This window comes from Hemitrygon akajei, chromosome 15 (assembly GCF_048418815.1).
Source record: "Hemitrygon akajei chromosome 15, sHemAka1.3, whole genome shotgun sequence".
Taxonomy (NCBI): Eukaryota; Metazoa; Chordata; class Chondrichthyes; order Myliobatiformes; family Dasyatidae; genus Hemitrygon; species Hemitrygon akajei.
In genome coordinates, this window is record NC_133138.1 from 52,052,065 (window position 1) to 52,073,357 (window position 21,293).

Genomic DNA, 21,293 nt, shown 5'->3' on the forward strand with positions numbered 1-21,293 from the left:
AATCCGGTCGGTGTGATGCTGCCTGGCCTGCTGAGTTCCTTCAGCATTTTCCGTGTGTCGCTTGGATTTCCAGCTTCTGCAGATTTTCTCTTTTTTGATTGGCCCTCTTTGGCCAAATTCTCTACACTAAAATAAATCTTTGATTCCCCTGGTCACTGAAATCTAAGCAAACTTTCTAAACCCGCCCCACCCCCACTTCTCTCCTTGCATCTCTCTTACACTCTCTGCCCAAGCTCCTTAGCCTCCACCACAAGCGCCCCCGACCGAATGCCCCCAACAATGATGGCGGTGGGCGACGGTGCGCATGCGCTCCGTGGTCTAGCGAAATCCCACACCTGACATCTGCCCAGGCCGCCGGTTTCTATTTCTTTCCGGGTCGGATTGCAGCCACTCATGGAGAGAGAAAGGGGCTGCAAATGGAAAGAAGCTGGGCGATGAGGAAAAGGCAGGAGGAAGCGGAGCGTTGTATCGAGGCGGCACACAAGTGTTTGAAGTCCGGCGACACCGAGAAGGCTCTGCAGTTCTTGTACTGGGCGCAACAGAGATACCCGACTCAGCGAACTAAAGGTAACGGGATCGTTGGCAGCGCCAGTGTGGCGGGGGATGGGGCACCAATCCATGGGGGTGGTGAAGGTAAGGAACCCGAGGACGGGCTCAGTTCAAGCTGTACGTGGCACATCCATTCAAAATAAAGAGAAGGCAAATGACAGTCTTGTTAACGCTCAAATACAAGCAGAACATGTTTAATTTAGTATGTGGGTCAGCCTCCAGGAGGGACAGGGTGAACGTTTGAAGTTTGCCTCCTTTAATGATAGGTTTCTTACTTGGTGCATCCTTCAGTCTTCGGAGCCACCTTGTGTGTTAAATGAGTAAGAGGTAAATGATTGATAGCGGGGAATCCCCTATGAGGGCGACGGGTTGGGAGAGGATACAGGAAAGGTTTAAAAGAACTGGCCACATTTTTTTCTAAAGTCACCCACAGTTTATCAGTGGGTGATCAACCATTCCCTACGTAGAACTTCATAGCAACGGGAAAACACGGTGCTGCAAGTTTTCAGCAGAGCAGACTATTCTGCAAAAGCAAAAACAAGAAAACTCTTCAAGTTGAAGAATATTTCCAGCAGTCGAATGTCACCTCGTGGAATGATTTGATTTTGTGTAGTGTCAAGGCAGCCCTGTATAAAAACAACTATAAACTAGGCTTTGGAATAGTAACTATTGTCCTTACTCACCGCCCTCTGTGTGGGGAAAAATGCCACTCTTCCTTTTAAATCTTTCTTACACTCAATCTGTGCTCCGCTACCCTGTTACTGTCCACATTATCCGTGCCTGTCATAATTTTAAGCATTTCTATAAGGCCACTCCTCATTCTCTTATGTTTCAAGGAATAAGGTACTGGCCTGGCCAACCTCTTCTCGTAATTCAGGCTCTCATCCTCGTAACATCATCAAATCTTTTCTACATTCTTTTCTGTTCAACCACATCTTCCATAACAGGTTGACTAAAACTGCATCACGTAAGGACTCACCAATGAGATATATGACTGCAACATAATGTGCCAATGCACACTGCCCTGAATGATGACTGCCAGTGTGTTAAACACCTTTTTCACCACCCTGTCTACCTGTAATGCTGCTTTCAATGAACTATGTACTTGTGCTTCTAAGTCATTTTGCTCCATTACATTCCCTACCATTCATAGTGTAAGTCTAGTTTAACTTTCCAAAATATATCGCCTCACACTAATCTGTATTGACATTCATTTGCCACTCCTCAGTCCACTTCTGTAACCGATCGCGATCCTCCTGTATCTATGATAAACTCCTTCACTATCAACAACACCTCATGAAATGCACAAATTGCTGATCAAGCCTTGTGCATTCACATCCAAAGCATTCATATAACTAGTGAATAAAGGCCCCAGTACCAACCCCTGCATCACACAGCTCATCACCGGCCTCCATTCCTAGAAACAACCTTCAACCGCCACAAGATAATTTTGAATCCACCTAACTATAGACTCCTCATCTTTTTTTCTCCAGTCTTGCTGAAGGGTCTATAGACAATAGGTGCAGGAGTAGGTCATTCGGCCCTTTGAGCCAGCACCGCCATTCACTGATCATGACTGATCATCCACAATCAGTACCCCGTTCCTGCCATTTCCCATATCCCTTGACTCCGCTATCTTTAAAGAGCTCTAACTCTTTCTTGAAAGCATCCAGAGAATTGGCCTCCACTGCCTTCTGATGCAGAGCATTCCATAGATCCACAACTGTCTGGGTGAAAAAGTTTTTCCTCAACTCCGTTCTAAATGGCCTACCCCTTATTCTTAAACTGTGGCCTCTGGTTCTGGACTCCCCCAACATCGAGAACATGGTTCCTGCCTCTAGCGTGTCCAATCCCTTAATAATCTTATATGTTTCAATCAGATCCCCTTTCATCCTTCTAAATTCCAGTGTATACATGCCCAGTCGCTCCAACCTTTCAACATATGACAGTCCTGCCATCCCGGGAATTAACCTCGTGAACCTACGCTGCACTCCCTCAATAGCAAGAATGTCCTTCCTCAAATTTGGAGACCAAAACTGAACACAATACTCCAGGTGTGGTCTCACCAGGGCCCTGTACAACTGCACAAGGACCTCTTTACTCCGATACTCAACTCCCCTTGTTATGAAGGCCAACATGCCATTAACTTTCTTCACTGCCTGCTGTACCTGCATGCTTGCTTTCAGTGACTGATGAACAAGGACACCTAGATCTCGTTGTATTTCCCCTTTCCCTAACTTGACACCATTCAGATAGTAATCTGTACTAATGCCCTTCCCTTGGACAACATCGGTGGTGTGGAGAGGGAAGACTTGCAGCTTGGGCAACTGCCGGTCTTCCAAAAAAGTAACACCTTGCCCAGGCTTGCGCCCTGGAAACTTTCCAAGGTGCAAATCCATGGTCTATCGAGACTAACGGAGGCCTACAGTAATCTGCCTTCCTGTTCTTGCCACCAAAGTGGATTACCTCACATTTACCCACATTAAACTGCATCTGTCATACATCTGCCCACTCACCCAACCTGTCCAAGTCACCCTGCATTCTCCTAACATCCTCCTCATATTTCACACTGCCACCCAGCTTTATGTCATCTGCATCTTTGTGTCTAGCCCGAAACGTCGACTGTACACTTTTCCATAGATGCTGCCTGGCCTGCTGAGTTTCTCCAGCATTTCGTGTGCGTGTCTTCCAAAATATTTCCACTTGTTTCCCTTATCTTTTGAACAACCATGATTTTCTCCTCAGTAACCACTGAAATATTGAAAAAAGTCCCATCCATTTCCTGCGGCTCAAGAAATGTCAGGGTGCTGATCTCTCAGGTGACCTACTGTCTCCCTTATACTCTTAATGTAGTTGTCCTTAAAATGTTGGTCACTGGTTTTCTATGTCATAATCTGGCTTGGTTAAAATTTGCTTAGTTGTATTTGGTACATTTTGCTGCATTCATGTACATTAATGCATATTGATGCATTCTGAGCAAAGAAAACAAGTTGGAATTGCTTTTTTATTATCACAGGTACCAAGGTCCAGTGAAAAGCTTGTCTTGCATACTGTGCATGGATCAAACCATTACACAGTTCATTGAGGTAGAATGAGGTAAAACAATAACATATTGCGGAATACAGTGTAATGGTTACAGGGAAAGTGCAGTGTAGGTAAACAATAAGATACAAGATAATGAGATTGTGAGATCATGTCTTAATGTTATACTAGGGTGCCATTCGGTAATTTCAGCAATGGGGTGGAAGCTGTACTTGAGGCTGGTGGTACATGCTTTCAGGAGTTTGTATTTTCTCTCTGTTGGAAGGGAGAAGAGAGAATGTCCAGGCCAGGGTGGGTGGTGTCTTTGATTATGATCGCTGCTTACAGAGGCAATGAGAAGTATAGACAGAGTCAATGGAGGGGAGCCTGGTTTCTATTAGGTGCTGAACCGTGTCCACAGCTCTGTGCAGTTTCTTGTTAAAACCTGCAGAGCAGTTGCCATGCTAAGCTGTTAAGCATCCAAATAGGATGCTTTCTATAGTGCATGATAAAAATTGTTACGGGTTGGCGGGGACGTGCCAAATCACATTATCTACTTCCAGAGGAAGTAGAAGCATTGGTGAGCTTTCTTGGCCCTGGCATCTAATGGTTGGACCAGGACAGTCTTGGTGATATTCACACCTGGGAACTTGAACCTCTCAATCTCAGAACCATTGTTATAGACAGGAGCATATGCGTCACCCCCCCCCCCCCCCCACCCTTCCTGAAGTTAATGACCAGCTCTTTTGTTTTGCTGACATTGAGGGAAAGGTTGTTATCATGACACCATGTTGCTAAGCTCTCTGTCTCCTTCCTGTACTCAGACTCATCCCTATTTGAGATGTGGCTCACTTCAGTGGTATAATTTGCAAACTTGTAGATGGAATTAGAGCAAAATCTGGCCATGCAGTTGTGTTCAGGGAATAGGGTAGGATGCAATCATGGAGCACCATTGTTTAGAATAGTCTTGTTACTGTTTATCCTTACTGATTGTAGTTTGTTGATCAGGATGCTAAGAATCCAGATGCAAAGGAGGTGCTGACTTCCCTGGTCTGGAGTTTTGTGCAGAGCTGTCAATAAACAACAGTCCCAGGTAGGTTTCTTTATTGTCATGGTGAATGTAGGGCCAGGGAGATGGTGTTTTACCATAGATCTGGAAGGCCAGAGTTAATGTGTACCATGACCAACTTCTTTAAAGCATTTCAGGTACTGAGATGATAGTGGTCTTCTTCAAGCAGGTGATAACCTCAGATGGAAGCTGTGAAAGGTTTAAAAATGTCTGTAACTACCCCAGCCAGGATGTAAGGACGTGGCCAGGGACGCAGTCTGGGCCAAATGCTTTCCGCTGCTTCACCCTCTGCAAGACTGATCTCATGTTCACGATGGTGACTGAGCATTCAGGTTGGCCCGAGGGTATTGGGATGGGTGGTGACGTTTATTTATCTAGAGGTACGCTACATTAACAGGATCTTCTGGTTCAACAAGTTGTGCTGCCAAATTACACCCATGTGACTAGTTAATCTACCAACCCATACATTTTTAGAAAGTGGGAGGAAACTGGAGCACCCAGAGGAAAGCCACAGGGTCAAGGGCAGAATGTGCAAGCTCCCTACAGTCAGTGGTGGAATTGAACCTGGGTCATTGACGCAGTAATGACATTATGCTAACCGCTACACTACCACACTGCCCCAGCAGTACCAATATACCAACCGGCATACTAATTCCTTTCTGTTGTTGGTGATGCTGTCCAACTTTAATTTGTACCCTATTATAGCATGTAAGCCCAGCAACTAGTGACATCTGGTCAGGGACTTACTTTTGGACTGGTACTGACTTTTAGCATCTCTGATAAATTTATAGAAGTCACTTTTTGATTTCTTGTAAAGATCAGGGTCACCTGACTTCAAGATTCAAGTACATTTATTGTCAAAAAATAACCTTGAGATTTGTTCGCTCACAGGAATCCGCAAAGCAAGAAACCCAAAAGGACCCAATTAAAGAAAAACAAATTAAAATAAAAGACTGACACTGGATGCGTAAGAGAGAAAAAAAAACACAAATCATGCCACATCATGCAAACAATTGAAGTGAATAACAACATTCCGAACCAAAACTGAGTCCTCAGATTTGAACCCTGGAGTAGGTCCAAAGCCCTGGTATCAGTTCATCATATTAGTGGGCACAGAGCACAGCAGCTGAGGCAGTTTTCATAGTCTTAGCGCCATGGAGAGAGGAGTGACCATCGTGGAGAATGAGCAAAATTGGCTCTCGCCTCGGATCCTGACAGTTTGTCTTGTCGGTCTATCTGAGCCGGGGTTTAAATTGACTAAACAATAGAACAGTGAAAGACCCCAGTGCCCTGAAGCAAGGTGTGAACATTGCAGAGAGTGAGAGAAATCGGCTGTCGCCTCCAATCTGGGCTTTTTGATTGCCTGACTTTAGTAGTGAATAGTTCTCCCAACATATCCATGGTTTCCAGTTTGGGAACAGCTGGATTATTCTTTTTAGTATGCAGTCTTGCAGATAAAGTCTGTGAAGGTGGTGACATACTCATTAGCTGAGTCATTGAGTTTATCAGTGTGTAGAAGTTCATCTGTTTTCTCAGACCAGCAATGTATGACTTTCCATACTGGATCCTCACATTTCAGCTTTCATTTGTATATATGGGGCATCAGTCTGATCTGTTGAAGTGTGGAAAGGGGTGTGGCTTGGTAGGCATCTTTGGTTGTAGAACAATGTTATTCACAGGATTTAAGTATTACGCTCATTTGGTAAGGCAATTTTAAGAAAAAATCTCATTTCCTCACATTTGCTTGACTTTGGATTGTCGTATAACACTTTATGGCCAGATAGAAAGTTCTGAGAAAGGCATGTTTCTATGCTGTCTATTTCCAGGTCCATGATTATAAATTAAGAGGAAATATTACACTGGATTAGCAAATTCCTTGGTCCTGGGTCATAGCAGTAAATGGTAACATCCAACTGAGATTTATTCTCTAACGTTTTTGAAGTGCAGTCATTTTCTGACCAAATATTTTAATATTTTGTATTATTAGAAAGTTTTTGTTAAAATCAGTGAAAATTTAATGAGCATTAAGGAAAAGTGTGCTCAAGTTAACCAATATTAATCTAAAGGCTCTGATTGATTTCTTGCTTTTGTTATATAAATAAATGCTATTTGAGTTTATTTCTCATGTTTCTGTTTTGGATTTTAGCACTAATTAATTCAATAATTAGGAATCAATGTACTGCTGGTTGGACAAATGCCAAGGATGCTGATGAATCTATTACTAAGTCCAGCAAATTGAAAAACTGTGTGAATGGAAATGCTCCCGATGATATTAGTGATGCTGCGAAGGGTTACACGCAAGAGCAGCTTGAAGGAGTACAGAGGTGAGAATATCCTAGCAGGACTGTCAAAGCACAAAGCATAGCTGTGCAATTTTAATTTAGTACTGGGAAAATTAACAAAATAGTGTGAGTATTGGCAAGCTGCTGGGCAAAAGCTTATGTATATTATTGCTTAATTTTGAGTGAAAAGATTTCAACTGAAAATGTGCAAAAATGATGCTTTTTCTTTTAAAAATTTTTTTAAAAATGCTTAAATGAATGCTTTTGAGAAAAGGTATCCTGATGAGTTCAGTGTCTGTAAAGTCAGAAAGAATCTTTGTGGCTAGGATCTTATGTGATTATATTAAAATTTGCTTGGGATTGCTAGACTTGTTTTATTCTGTGGTCAGAAAAAGGTTATATTTCATGGTTTGGAATTCCAAATTGTGTTGGACGTGCCAATAACCACTTTCATAGAAGGGTAACAGGCATGCTTGACCCTACTCCCTTGAGTGCTCCAGTTCATGTGTGCTAGTGTGAAAGATGCGGCCTGGCAATTGGGGGTGGGGGGAGGGGAAGAAAAAAAGACATAAAAATTCAAGATAAACAGATATGCGAAATTCTTTTGACACGCGTGTATCTTCCCAGTAAATGTGGATAGAACTTATTTGTCACAGAAGAATCTCTGACTGTCACATTTGTAAGAAATATTAAACTGAATGCTGTTTCATATTTTAAGACAGTCATGCAAGTTGAATAAATTAATTTGCCTTTGGTGAGCTGCTATAAGTGAAATGCTTCATTTTGATTCTGGTCCCTCAGGTGGCTGTGGATCTTGAAGCTAGGCAAACACCAAGTATTTGCGATATTCTGACCTTCTCTTTTACGCCAAAACCCTAAGTGGAACTTCCAGATCACAGGTTATCAGTTTGTGAATTTTAACATCAATGTTTTGCAGGATAAAACGATGTAAGAATTACTATGAAATTTTGGGAGTTGATATAAATGCTGATGATGAAGATTTGAAGAAGTCCTATAGGAAGCTGGCATTGAAATTCCACCCAGATAAAAACTGTGCCCCTGGAGCAACAGATGCATTTAAAGGTAGAAACATTATCTAATTTTATGTCAAAATAGTATTTTATTGATAAATCAGACCTCTAAAATAATAAGGATATTCATTACATTAACTGCCAGAAGTTAATAGAAGTCTTAAAATTTTAATTAAAGCCATAAGCAATTTATGAAACTTAATGGTTGTTTTATTATTGGTTTAATTATTGGGTCCTTTCCCTAAAACAGTCATTTATTTTTAATAAGCTCTTTGCACTGGTACCCTGAATCTTGCTGCCTAATTAGAGCACACTTGGTCCTCTAGTTTAGATACAAGTTTCTCCCACTATTTGAAGGTAGAGCGTTCCTATGAAACGGTTCGTAAGCCGGAATGTCATAAAGTGAAGAAGCAATTACCATTTATTTATATGGGAAAAATTTGTGAGCATTTGCAGACCCAAAAAATAACCTACCAAATCATGCCAAATAACACATAAAACCTAAAATAATAGTAACATATAGTAAAAGCAGGAATGATCTGATAAATACACAGCCTATATAATGTAGGAATACTTTTCTACAATTATTGCAGCACTGTCCACCGCAGCGAAAATTTCACGCAAGCGCTCTCAGCAGCACTCGCGGCAAAAACACACGGCGCAAGCGCCCCCGGCAAAAACACACAGCACAAGTTCTCCCGGCAAAAGCACTTTTTCCAGTAACCTTTAAGCCATGAAGCTACCGAATAACACATAAAAATACACATCCTGTATAAAGTAGAAATAATGTACGCCCAGTGTAATTTCACTTACCGGACTTGGGAAGACAGTGAGGACACTGATGGTGTGTTAGGCTGAGTCGTCGGAGGTTGGGGTGGTGGGACACTGGGGTGTCATCTCATCGTCGTCTGTTTCCATCAGGGCAGGCAGGTCACCTTCTATGTCTGCCTGCCTCAATGTGGAAGGTCGAGTTTCGTTGTCTGCTGTGGCTGATGTGGAAGACCTGAGAAACAACAGTATGCTTGACTGCTTAGCCGCGCGCATTTTTCGATCATACAGTTTTTTGTAAGCACTCAAACCATCCTGCAAACCTGCCCTAAACCTACGTACCTTTTCAAAATTAAAGTCATACTTTTCTGCAATCATTGCAGCGTTGTCAATCGCAGTGAAAATCTCATGCAATTGCTTCACATTCAGTTCCTGGACGTCTTCACTTTCGGGCCATTCACTACTGCATTCGGCTTCAATTGTTATCCTTTCCTTTTCATCAGCTCTTCATCTGTCAGTTCTTGGTCATGGGATGCCAAAACCTCTTCAACATCATCTTCATCAACTTCCACAAACCCTTAGCCCAACGCAGTGTATCCTTACTTCGTTCACCATGATCAAAACGCTTTGTCTAGTTTTACGCTGTGTAATACCCTTAGACACTCTTTTAGGCTTTTCGGATACCTTAGAACTCACCTTGCTAATGGATGCACAAAATAAATCGACATAAAACACAGATGCTCACAGGCACGTGTTTAAGCAGTGCCGGCTAGAACGCAGTTCCAGGGGAGGAGCTGGTCTGCTCAGCGTGTGTTGCCTTTTTTCACACACTGTCTTTTTCATATGCTGTCTTTTTTCGTAACAGTGAAAACACCTTCTGTTAGCGAAAACAGGTAACTAATGTCGGTCTTTCATAACAGCAAGTTGACGTAAAGCGAACGTTCGAAAAACAGGGGACACCTGTACTCACTGCTAGTCCCTGCACTAAACCAGACATCTACTAGGAACTGCTCAGTGTCATACACTTAGCGTAAAACTAGACAAAGTGTTTCGATCACGGTGAACGAAGTAAGGATTCAGGTTGGCTTCGCCATAAGAAACAGCCTAGTTGGTGCCATCATACCACCATCTGAAGGAACTGGAAGACTGCTCAGGATTCAGTTTCAAATGTCTGTGGGTCTGGTTAGCATTATCAGTGCTTACGTGCCTACAATAACCTCTACCTAGGAATTTAAGGATAAGTTCTATAAGGAACTCAGCGCTGCCATAAAAGAAGTCCCTTCTCAAGAGTCCCTATTAATTCTTGGTGACTTTTACACAAGAGTTGGGAGCGATCGCCACAGATGGCCCTCCTGTTAGGGACAGTTCGGACCTGGAAAGATGAATGAAAGTGGCCAGTGCCTCCTTGAACTTTGCTGCCAACATGATCTCTGCATCACTAACACCTTCTTCACCACCAAGCCTTAGCACAAAGTGTCATGGAGACATCTGAGGTCCAAACATTGGCATCAACTTGATCTCATCCTGGCAAGACCCAGCAGTCTTCAGACTGTCAAGGTGATGCGCAGTTACTAGAGTGCAGATTGCGACACTGACCACTCCCTCGTGTGCAGCAAGGTAGACTTCAGCCCAGAAGATTTCATCATACCGGAAGGGAGGGGAGGCGATGCATTGACACCAGCAATACTTGTAAAGATGGCCAAGTTTGTGAAAGCCCTGGAGGAAGCTCTGCTTGGCTCTTCTAACACCGATGTCAGCAAGAGATGGGGAAACTTGCAGGACACCATCTACAACACTGCAGTATCCACCTTCGGAAAAAAGACAGTCTGCTGACTGGTTTGAGGCCCACTCTGAAGTGTTGTTGCCTTTGATTGAAGAGAAGAGAAAAGCACTGGCAGCGTACAAGTCCTCTCCTAGCGAGAATAATCTGCAAATGCTCTGGTCTACCCGGAACAAAGTTCAACAGGCTGCCAGGCAGTGTGCTAATGACTATTGGCCCCGGCTCTGCTTCAAGATCCAGGAGGCTGCTGACATTGGCAACACCAGAGGAATGCATGACAGAATCAAGCAAGCCATTGGTCCATTACAGAGCAAGACTGCTCCACTGAAGTCATCAATGGGAGAGGTCAGAGCAAAACAGATGGAACGCTGGGAAGAACATTACTCGGAGCTGTGTGCCGGAGAGATTGTCGTTACAGAAAAAGCTCTGAACACCATTGAACCTCTGCCCGCCACGATTGAGCTTCATGTAGACCCCACACTGGAGGAACTCAGTGAGGCAATGGAAGCACTTTCTTCTGGGAAAGCACCAGGAAAAGATGGCATCCCTCTGAGGCTCTTAATTGTGCCAAGGGCGCCCTCTTCCCAGAGCTGCACCAAATCGTCTACCAGTGTAGGAGAGAAGGCAGCGTACCCCAAGACATGAGGGATGCAAACATCATCACTCTCTGCAAGAACAAGGGAGACAGGAGAAACTGGAACAACTATTGCAGCATCTCACTTGTGGGAAGCTTTTTGCTCGAGTCACCCTGAAGATGTTCCAACTGCTTACGGGCAGGGTCTGTCTCAAGTTGCAGTGTGGATTCAGAGCAGAGCGGTTCACCATCGACACGATCTTCTCTCTCAGGCAACTGCAGGAAAAGTGCAGAGAACAGCAGAAACCCCTCTACATCGCCTTCATCGATCTTACTAAAGCATTCGACCTTATGAGTAGAAAGGGCCTCTTTGAGATCCCTGCCATGATTGGCTGCTCCCCAATCCTAATCGGTATCATCAGATCATTTCAGGACAACATGAAGGGGACCATTGTGTTCGACGGCTCCTCATCAGAGCCCTTTAACATCCTTAGCATGGTAAAACAGGGGTGTGTCCTTGCTCCGACGCTGTTCGGCATCTTTGCAGTCCTGCTCACGTCCGCCTTTGGCCACTGAGGCCATTTATCTCCATTCAAAATCAGACGGAAACCTCTTCAGACTGTCAAGATTTAGAGCGAGGACCAAAGCGTAGATAAGGCTACTCAGAGACTTCCTGTTTGCTGATGTCGCAACTCACTCACAGCAGGAGCTACAAGATCTCAAAGTTGACTAAGAGAGTCTGGGTCAACAACAGACTCTTCCTGAGCACCAAAGTCCAGGTGTACATAGCCTGTGTGCTGAGCACTTTGCTCTGTTCCATCAAAACTTGGACCCTGCGCACAAAACGAGCAGCGGCTCAACATTTTGCATATGCGCTGTCTCTGACACATACTTGGTATTAACTGGGAAGACAAGGTTACCAGCAACACAGTGCTTGAGAGAGCAAGCACCACCTCCATGTTCACCTTCTTCAAGCAGAGCCGTATGTGCTGGCCAGGCCACGTCTTGCACGTGGCAGATGGGCGTATACCCAAGGACCTTCTCTTTGAGGAGCTGAATTCTGGAAAGTGACCAACAGGAAGACCCAAGCTGCGCTCCAAGGACACCTGAAAGTGCGACCTCAAGGCCCTTGGTATTAGCACCAACGTGTGGTAGTCACTCGCCTCAGACAGCTGTGCCTGGAAGCAGGAGGTGAAAAATGGTCTCTTGATGCAGCAAGCAGTGGAAGAGTGAGCCTGCCGACCGCTCCGTGTCCAAGCTGCGCAAGACGTCAGCTGCCTCAGAGTTCTGCTGTATGCAGTATGGCAAGGACTTACTCCCGCATTGGACTCCACAGTCAACAGCGTGCACTGCTTAACCCAGTCCACCAGAGGCGAAAACCCATGATCTCCTGGGATTGACAGCTGCCTTTTCTTGAGCCTTCTAGCACTGATTACTGTGTGCTAAAAGAGGGCAGCTGATAGTGCTCAGCTTCAGATTGCTTTTATAGAAGCATGGATGGTTGCCGCTTGCTTTATTAGTTCATTTGAAGGGAAAATTCATTTGTAAAGCAAATCTACTCAGACTCTTAGAATCATAGCACAGAAAATACCCGTCCAAATGCCACTTAAACATGTAATTGTATCTCTTGGCAGGCAGCTCATTCCAGATATTAACCACCTTCCGTGTGGAAGCACTTAATCCTTAACCCTCTCTTAACACTTAACCCTCAGATCTCTTTGCAAGTTTCTCCTGTCTCTCCTTAAACCTGTGCTCTCTAGTTCCAGATCCCCCCCCCAAAAAAAAGATTCTTGCTTTCTAACCTTTCTGTGATTTTTCATAATTTTATAAGCCTCTACAAGTCACCAATTAGCCTTGAAGACTTTAGTGATGATTGAGTAAACCCAGTTTGTCCAACTTGTTGTAATGACGACAGACCTCCAAGCATTGTGCTGATAATAGTTGATGGTCCTCACCAGGCCTTGAAAGATAAATGTACCAATACTTCTTTCTTACATACTCACGGCATTGGGAAGCTCTTTGGCCTTTTAAGCAGTTATCTATGCAGCTTATCCTTTCCACTGCAGTCTGGTTAAGACTGATTTTATTGTGACATCATACACTGAGTACTTAGCTTCCCTTGTATTTTATATTCAGCAAAGCCTTAAAGCCTTTACTCAGATTTGTTTCATTGCCTCTCTTGCCTAGGGTGCTGTATGTCAATAGCATATACTTGTACTTTATCTTGTGCACTAACTTTATGAAGATAAATTGGCAGTGAGTGCTAGCTAAAGACAAATGCATTCCCATTAATAATCTGCTACTTGCCTTGCAGTAAGACCACACACAAAATGCTGGAGGAACTCAGCAAGTCAGGCAGCATCTATGAACATGAATAAACAGTCGATGGAACAGAATAAACAGTCAACTTTTTGTGCAGAGACCCTTCAGGACTTGATAGGAAGGAAGCAGAAGCCAGAATAAAAAGATGGAGGGAGGGGAAGGAGTACAAACTCCAACCTGGCATGGGCATCAATTTCTCCAACTTTTAGTGTATTTTCTTCCCCCACCTTCCTCCTACTCTTTTTTTAACATTCTCCATTCTGGTTGCCCTGTACTCGTGCTCTTTTCACCTGCCCGTCATCTCCCTTTGGTTCCCTCCTCCTCTCTTCCGTGTTCACTGTCCTCTTCTATTAGATTCTTCCTTCAGTGCTTTACCTCTTCCACCTGTACACTCCCAGCTTCTTCATTCCCTCCCTCCTCTACCCGTTTACCTTCCCCCTCACCTATCACTTGCCAGCTTGTACTTCCAATGTTCATTCCAATGTACAGCCAATGTTCCCTCTCAGGTGTTTGTGAGCACGCACTCACATCTTTTGCTACTAGTGCACAAAGGAATTTAAACTGCGCACAAAAAAATCGTCACCCCTACCTGGTTGGCATGTTAGTGTATTTCATGATTGTACACAATCGTATTTCCTTTCCCGGCTTCTAATGCAGATAGTGTTGACAGCATGGTGTTGGCGATGATTTGTTTGCAGATTTTATAAATGGCTTATTTATACTGTTTTTAATTTAATTCAGTGTGCACATGTCATTGCCATCACTGAGCAAAAAATTGCACAGTAGAAGATTTTTGCACACACTGGTCATGACAAATTGGAGGGGATATTGCCCCCAACCTTTTTATTCTGGATGTTGCCCCGTTCCTTTCCAGTCCTGATGAAGGATTTTAGCCAAAAGTCCAACTGTTTATTCACATTCATAAATGCTGCTTGACTTGCTGAATTTCTCCAGCATTTTGTATGTGTTGCTCATTATTTCCAGCATCTGCAAAACTTCCTGGGTTTGAGGTTAAGACCTTTTGTTTTGGAAGTTAGTGAGATCAGTGCTATCTTGCCAGGATCATAACAGCATCTATCCCAGCCAAAGTTTCTCGTTGAAACAATACACAAACACACCATTCCATCTTTTTCTACTTAACTTCATCTTCTACTACAGATTGATCACAACTGTTGAACCACAAGGGGAGAAACATAGTTCCTGGGGATTTTTGTTTTCTCCCCATGTTGCAATTCAAATGTATAAAAACTTTTGGATCTTTTAAGTACACATATTTGAGGTGACCTCTGCAAAGTAACCAGGGATCTTTCTTGCCCTTTTAGTGAAGATTTACTTTTTGATGTACTTCATGTTCAAGTTGACGCCTTGAACATAATACCAGTGTAACACTTACCCAACAGGCTGGTATATGTCTAGAGGAAAAGGAGATCCAGCCACTCACCAACCCCACCTCCCGTACACACATGTGCTGTGAGAATCAAGTTTATACCGCGCGCACACACAGTATCAAACTCACACCAGATACCGTTATGGAATACACTTTAAAGATTTTACTAAAACTAAAAGAGTACTATGCAATACAATATATATGAAGGAAAAGAAAATAAAGTAAAAGGTGCCAACTTATCAAAGTTCAGTCAGTTTAGTGCACATCGTTGGAGCTCAACCATCGAACCATTCCTCGTCACTTTCCTCCAACCTCCACGTCCTCGCACCTGGGACTACCCCCGGTGGTCGACCGAGCAGTGCAGTGCACGTCCACCTTCCTCGGCGTCTCTTTCCCGCCTCCCCTGAAAATACCGTGAAACCCCCAAGCTCCCAGCCTCACAAGACAAAATAACATTCCCCATTGGTTAAAAAATGAATACAATCCCCATATCAGCAAGTCCAAAGCTAAACAACTGCGAGAGAAAACACTTATCAAATATAAAAGCATTCCTACTCTAGCAAACCAAAGAAGCCATTTTGATTAACATACACAGTACATTGTACATTCTCCCCCCACCAGCAAATGTCATGCCCTCATGACATTACTAGAGTTCCCCAAGGTTTCTTGCAAAACACAAAACCCAACCCAGGTGCAGAAAGCAGCGACATAACTTCCCAGAGCAGTAGAAATCACACTCGGTTCTCCTGGCACCACATATGTCAACTGCTCTGGGGGGCGCCTACTCCTCTGAGATCTCCGTACCTCTTCTGCCGACCCTTCCCCCTCACTGGGCTTCCTCTTCACCTGCGAACCCTCTGCCTCGGACACTCCAGGTCTACCTGTCAGACCATCCCCCCCCCCCCCCCCACGGGGTTCCCCCCTCACCTGAGAACCCTCTGGCTCATGTTCGGGTTCCACCCTCTCTCCCCCTTACACTGGCTGCCTCTCCATCTGACCATCAACACCTTCCCTCCTCTCGCCCAACTCAGTAGGGGAAGGGGCAGGAGCCTCCTCTTCTGGTACTGGAGTGCCAGCGAATGGGAGCAGGGGCCGCTCATCTGAGTCGTCATCTTCCGAATCGGTATCCATTCCCGGGTTAAGGACCCGTCTCGGCTCTTCAGCAGTGGCCTCCTCCCTCACTCCACATCCTCGCAGAGTCCTTGTACTAGGCACAATCTCCCACTCTGGCTCCTTGTCCACCCGCACCGCTTGGCCCAGTGGCAGCAGGTGATTCCGATGGAGTACTTTGATAGGCCCATTCCCATCCTCAGGTTTCACCCGGTAAACTGGTAGATTCGGCATCTGGCTCTCTATTACATAGGGGCTGGCTGCCCATCGATCTGCCAACTTGTGCTTACCAGGGAGTCCCAAATTCCGTAAAAGGACCCGGTCGCCCAGCAATAATTGGGCAAACTTCACCTTTTGATCATACCTCATTTTATTCCTCTGATTTTGTTTGGTAGCCGCCACCTCAGTCAACTCGTACGCCCTCTGTAACTCCCTCTTCATATCGGACACATACTTTAGATAGGGCTTCCCGGGTAATTCACCCACCTCAGCCCCAAAACACAAGTCAATGGGCAACCTAGCTTCCTGCCTGAACATCAGATAATAGGGCGAGTACCCTGTAGCATCATTGCGAGTACAATTGTAACAGTGAACTAATTGTCCAATATGACGACTCCACTTATTTTTCTGCCCAATCTCCAGCGTCCTGAGCATATCCAACAGGGTCCTGTTGAACCTCTCTGGCTGCAGATCTCCCTGTGGGTGATAAGGGGTAGTCCTGGATTTCTCAACCCCAAGCATAGTCAGTAATTCATGGATAAGGCGGCTCTCAAAGTCCCGCCCCTGATCACTATGGATCTGCCTGGGAAGGCCATAATGAACAAAATACTTCTCCCATAACACATTTGCCACTGTCGTCGCCTTCTGATCCTTAGTGGGAAATGCCTGAGCATAGCGAGTGTAGTGATAGGTGATGACTAAGACATTCGCGGTGTTGCTGGTGTCAGGCTCAATCGACAGAAAATCCATACATACCAGGTCCAGAGGTCCCGCACTCTGCAAGTGCGACAGTGGAGCCATCGACGCTGGCAGGGTCTTCCTTTGGATGCAACGACTGCATCCCCTACAGTATTCTTCAACCTCCCCCCTCATCCGGGGCCAGTAGAACCGGTCTTTGAGTAATCCATAGGTCTTTTCCACCCCCAAGTGTCCAGAATCATCATGTAAGGCCTGGAGTACAGCCTGCCGATACTCCTCCGGCAGGACCAGTTGCCAATGGCGGGGTTGGTCCTGAGGTGCTGTGACCCGGTACAAGATTTGGTTCTATAACTTTAACCGAGGCCACTCCTTCAATAACAGAGGCACGGACAGGTGTTTCGCCTTCTCAGCCAATGCCACATCCCCCTTCTCTACCGCTCTCCACACAGTGCCAAGACCTGGGTCATTTTGCTGAGCAGCTGCCACTTCCCCCGGACTCAGTTCCAGCAACTGTTTAGTCCGCAGTGCGGTCAGGTCACAGTAAGCTAGGGGTATGGCGTTGTCAAAAACCCCCAAATGGTCCTTGCTCGCTCCAGCCTTCCTCTTCCCTCGGCCTTCACCGTGATAGCAAACTGACACATAGCCTTCACTCCAGGGGCAGGGACACTCTCCCACCCCTCGTCCTTTTCCTGTTCCCCCGGCTTCCGACATGACAAAGCATCCGCATCGACATTCTTGCTTCCTGGGCGGTACCTCAGGCTGAAATCATATACCGACAAGGCCGCCAGCCACCGATGTCCTGTGGCATCCAGCTTAGCCGAAGTCAAAATATAAGTGAGAGGATTGTTATCCGTTCTCACCTCAAACTTGGCTTCGTACAGGTAATCGCTGAACTTGTCCACCACCGCCCACTTCAGTGCCAGGAACTCCAACTTGTGAGTGGGATAGTTTCTCTCAGATGGCGACAAGCTTCGGCTGACAAAGGCTACCGGTCTCAATGCTTTGCCATGCTCCTGGTACAGAACAGCCCCGAGACCCTCTCGGCTGGCATCCGTGTGCAGCACATATGGCTTTTGGGGATCAGCAAAAGCCAACACCGGGGCCTGGGTCAGTGCCCTTTTCAAAGATCGGAATGCCTCTTCACATTGATCATCCCATCTCGAGCCAAAAGGTTCCGCCTGTTCCAGTATCCTCCAGCGTCTTGCCTCCGGTCCCCCTTCCTTTACTTTCCCAGCGGGGAATAGCCACACAACAGCTGAGTCAATGGGTGACATATTCTGGCGTATCCTTTCACGAACCGGCGGTAATACCCACAGAACCCCAAAAATGAGCGCAGAGCGCCCACTTTCTGGGGTCTCGGCCAGGTGGTCACGGCCTCTATCTTGGTTTGATCAGTAGCCACTCCCTCTTGCGAAATGATATGGCCAACATAGCTGACCGACGACTTGCAGAACTGGCATTTGTCCAGGGAAAGCTTCAGCCCTTCCTCCTTAAGCCGGCTTAGTACCTTTAACAGCCGCTCTTCATGTTCCTCCAAAGTCGATCCAAACACTATCAAATCGTCCAAGTACACCAGCACCTCCAACAGATTCATATCCCCCACAGTCCTCTCCATGAGCCTCTGGAAGGTGGCTGGGGCCCCCTATATGCCTTGGGGCATTCGTTCGAACTGGAAGAACCCCAGCGGGCAGATAAAGGCTGTCTTCTCTTTTTCGCCCCTCACTCATTGGGATCTGGTAATACCCACTTCTTAAGTCCAGCACACTGAATCACTTTGCTTCGCTCAGGCAGGCCAACACGTCCTCGACCCTCGGGCCAGTATATTGATCAGGGATAGTTTGCCGATTCAAAGTCCTGTAGTCAACACACATGCGCATCCACTCCGCTCACTACACAGGCATACTGCACCAGTACATCTTCCAACTCGCACCAGTTAACAATCTTATCTCTGTCCATCTCCGCACTGCTGCCTGCGCGATTCCACAGCCCCTGACAATCCAATCCGGGACGAGCACCCCACAAATGTAACACTTACCCAACAGGCTGGTATATGTCTAGGGGAAAAGGAGATCCAGCCACACACCAACCCCACCTCCCGTACACGCAGGTGCTGTGAGAATCAAGTTTATGCCGCGCGTACACACACCAGATACCGTTATGGAATACACTTTAAAGATGTTACTAAAACTAAAAGAGTACTATGCAATACAATATATATGAAGGAAAAGAAAATAAAGTAAAAGGCGCCAACTTATCAAAGTTCAGTCAGTTTAGTGCACATCGTTGGAGCTCAACCATCGAACCATTCAACTCCTCATCACTTTCCTCCAACCTCCACGTCCTCGCACCTGGGACCACCCCGGTGGTCGACCGAGCAGTGCAGCGCACGTCCACCTTCCTCGGCGTCTCTTTCCCGCCTCCCCTGAAAATACCGTGAAACCCCCAAGCTCCCAGCCTCACAAGACAAAATAACATTCCCTATTGGTTAAAAAATGAATACAATCCCCATATCAGCAAGTCCAAAGCTAAACAACTGCGAGAGAAAACACTTATCAAACATAAAAGCATTCCTACTCTAGCAAACCAAAGAAGCCATTTTGATTAACATACACAGTACATTGTAGACCAGCAAGAGAAGACCTGCAGATGCTGGAAATCCAAGCAACACACACAAAATGCTGGAGGGCCTGAGCAGGCCAGGCAGCATCTATGGAAACAAGTGCAGTCGACGTTTCATGCCAAAACCCTTCAGCAGGACTGGAGAAAAAAAGCTGTGGAGTAGGTTTAAAAGGTGGGGGAGGGGAGAGAGAAACACTAGTTGACAGGTGAAACCCGGAGGGGAAGGGATGAAGTAGAGCTGGGAAGTTGATTGGTGAAAGAGAAAGAAAGAAAGAAGAAAAAGGGGGGAGGAGCACCAGAGCGAGGTGATGGATAGACAAGGAAATGGTGAAGGGCAGGGGGTGAGGGGCATCACCAGAAGTTTGAGAAATTGATATTCATGTCATCAGGTTGGAGACTACTCAAATGGAATATAAGATGTTGCTCCTCCAGTCTTAGTGTGGCCTCATCATGACAGCAAAGGAGGCCATGGATGGACATATTGGAATGGGATTGGAAAATGGAATTAAAGAGGGAGGCCGCTGGGAGATCCCACTTTTTCTGGCAGACAGGGTATGGCAGTCTCCCAGTCTATGTTGGGACTCACTGATAAACAGGAAGCCACACCAGGAGCACCGAGTGCAGTAATTGACCCCAACAGCCTCACAGGTGAAGTGTCACCTCACCTGGAAGGACTGCATAGGGCCCTGGATGGTAGTGAGGGAGGAGGTGCAGGGGTAGGTGTTGGAGGTGGCAGAAGTTTCGGAGAATTATATGCTGGAAGCGGAGGCTGGTGTGATGGTAGGTGAGGACAAGAGGTACCCTATCCCTGGCAGGGTGGTGGGAGGATGGGGTAGGGGCAGATGTGCGTGAAACGAAAGAGGTGCGGCTTAGGGCAGCGTTGATAGTGGAGGGAGGGAAACCCTTTTCTTTTAAAAAGGAAGACATCTTCATTCTAGGATGAAAGGCTTCATCCTGAGAGAAGATGCAGCGGAGACAGAGGAATTGAGAGAAGGGAATGGTATTTTTACAAGTAGCAGGGTGGGAAAGGTAAAGTCCAGGAAGCTGTGAAAATCCGTAGGTTTGTGACAGACATCAGTGGATAAGCTGTCTCCAGAGATAGAGACAGTGAGATCAAGAAAGGGGAGGGAGGTGTCAGAAATGGACCAGGTGAATTTGAGGGTGGGGCAGAAGCTGGAGGCAAAGTGGATGAAGCTGGTGAGTACAACACAGGTGCAGGAAGCAACGCTAATGCAGTCATCAGTGTAGTGTAGGAAAAGTGCGGCCAGTCACCAGTGTAGGCTTGGAACATAGACTGTTCCACATAGCACACAAACAGGCAGATGTAGTTGGGACCCATGCAAGTGCACATGGTTACGCCTTTTGTTTGAACGAATGGGGAAAACCAATGGAGAAGTTGTTGAGAGTGAGGACAGAGTTCTGCTAGGCAGAGAAGAGAGTGGTGGAGGGGAACTGGTCAGTTCTGGTGTCCAGAAACAACAGAGAGCTTTGAGGCCTTCCCTGTGGGGGATGGAGGTATATAGGGGACTGGACATTCATTGTGAACATAAGATGATAGGTGCCAGGGAACTTGAAATCCTTGAAAAGAGTAAGAGTGTGTGAGGTGTCATGGATGTTGGTAGGAAGGGACTGAACTGAGGGGATAAAACAGAGTCGAGGTAAGCCAACGTGAGTTCAGTGGGGCAGGAACAGGCTGAAACAATGGGTTTACTTGGACAAGCGGGGTTTGTGTATCTTAGGTAGGAAGTGTGGGGAAACATCTTGTATTCCATCTGGGTAGCCTCCAACCTGATGCCATGAACATTGATTCTCCGTACTTTTTTCCATGAAGGCTGCCTGGCCTGCTGCTGAGCTCCTCCAGCA

At 45.8% G+C, this 21,293-nt stretch overlaps 1 protein-coding gene across 2 annotated transcripts in view; it reads left to right on the forward strand.

Annotated features, from left to right (window-relative positions):
* The first annotated feature begins 321 nt into the window (after positions 1-321).
* The window catches only part of dnajc18 (DnaJ (Hsp40) homolog, subfamily C, member 18), a 42,690-nt gene continuing 21,718 nt past the window's right edge, over positions 322-21,293 (forward strand). The window contains exons 1-3 of one of the 2 annotated variants that reach the window (XM_073067577.1): positions 322-567; positions 6,786-6,963; positions 7,859-8,004. In XM_073067577.1, the coding sequence (XP_072923678.1) occupies positions 417-567; positions 6,786-6,963; positions 7,859-8,004 (475 nt within the window). In that variant the 5' untranslated portion in view covers positions 322-416. The remainder of the gene's footprint in view (positions 568-6,785; positions 6,964-7,858; positions 8,005-21,293) is intronic. The other variant, XM_073067576.1, reaches the window with a different exon arrangement.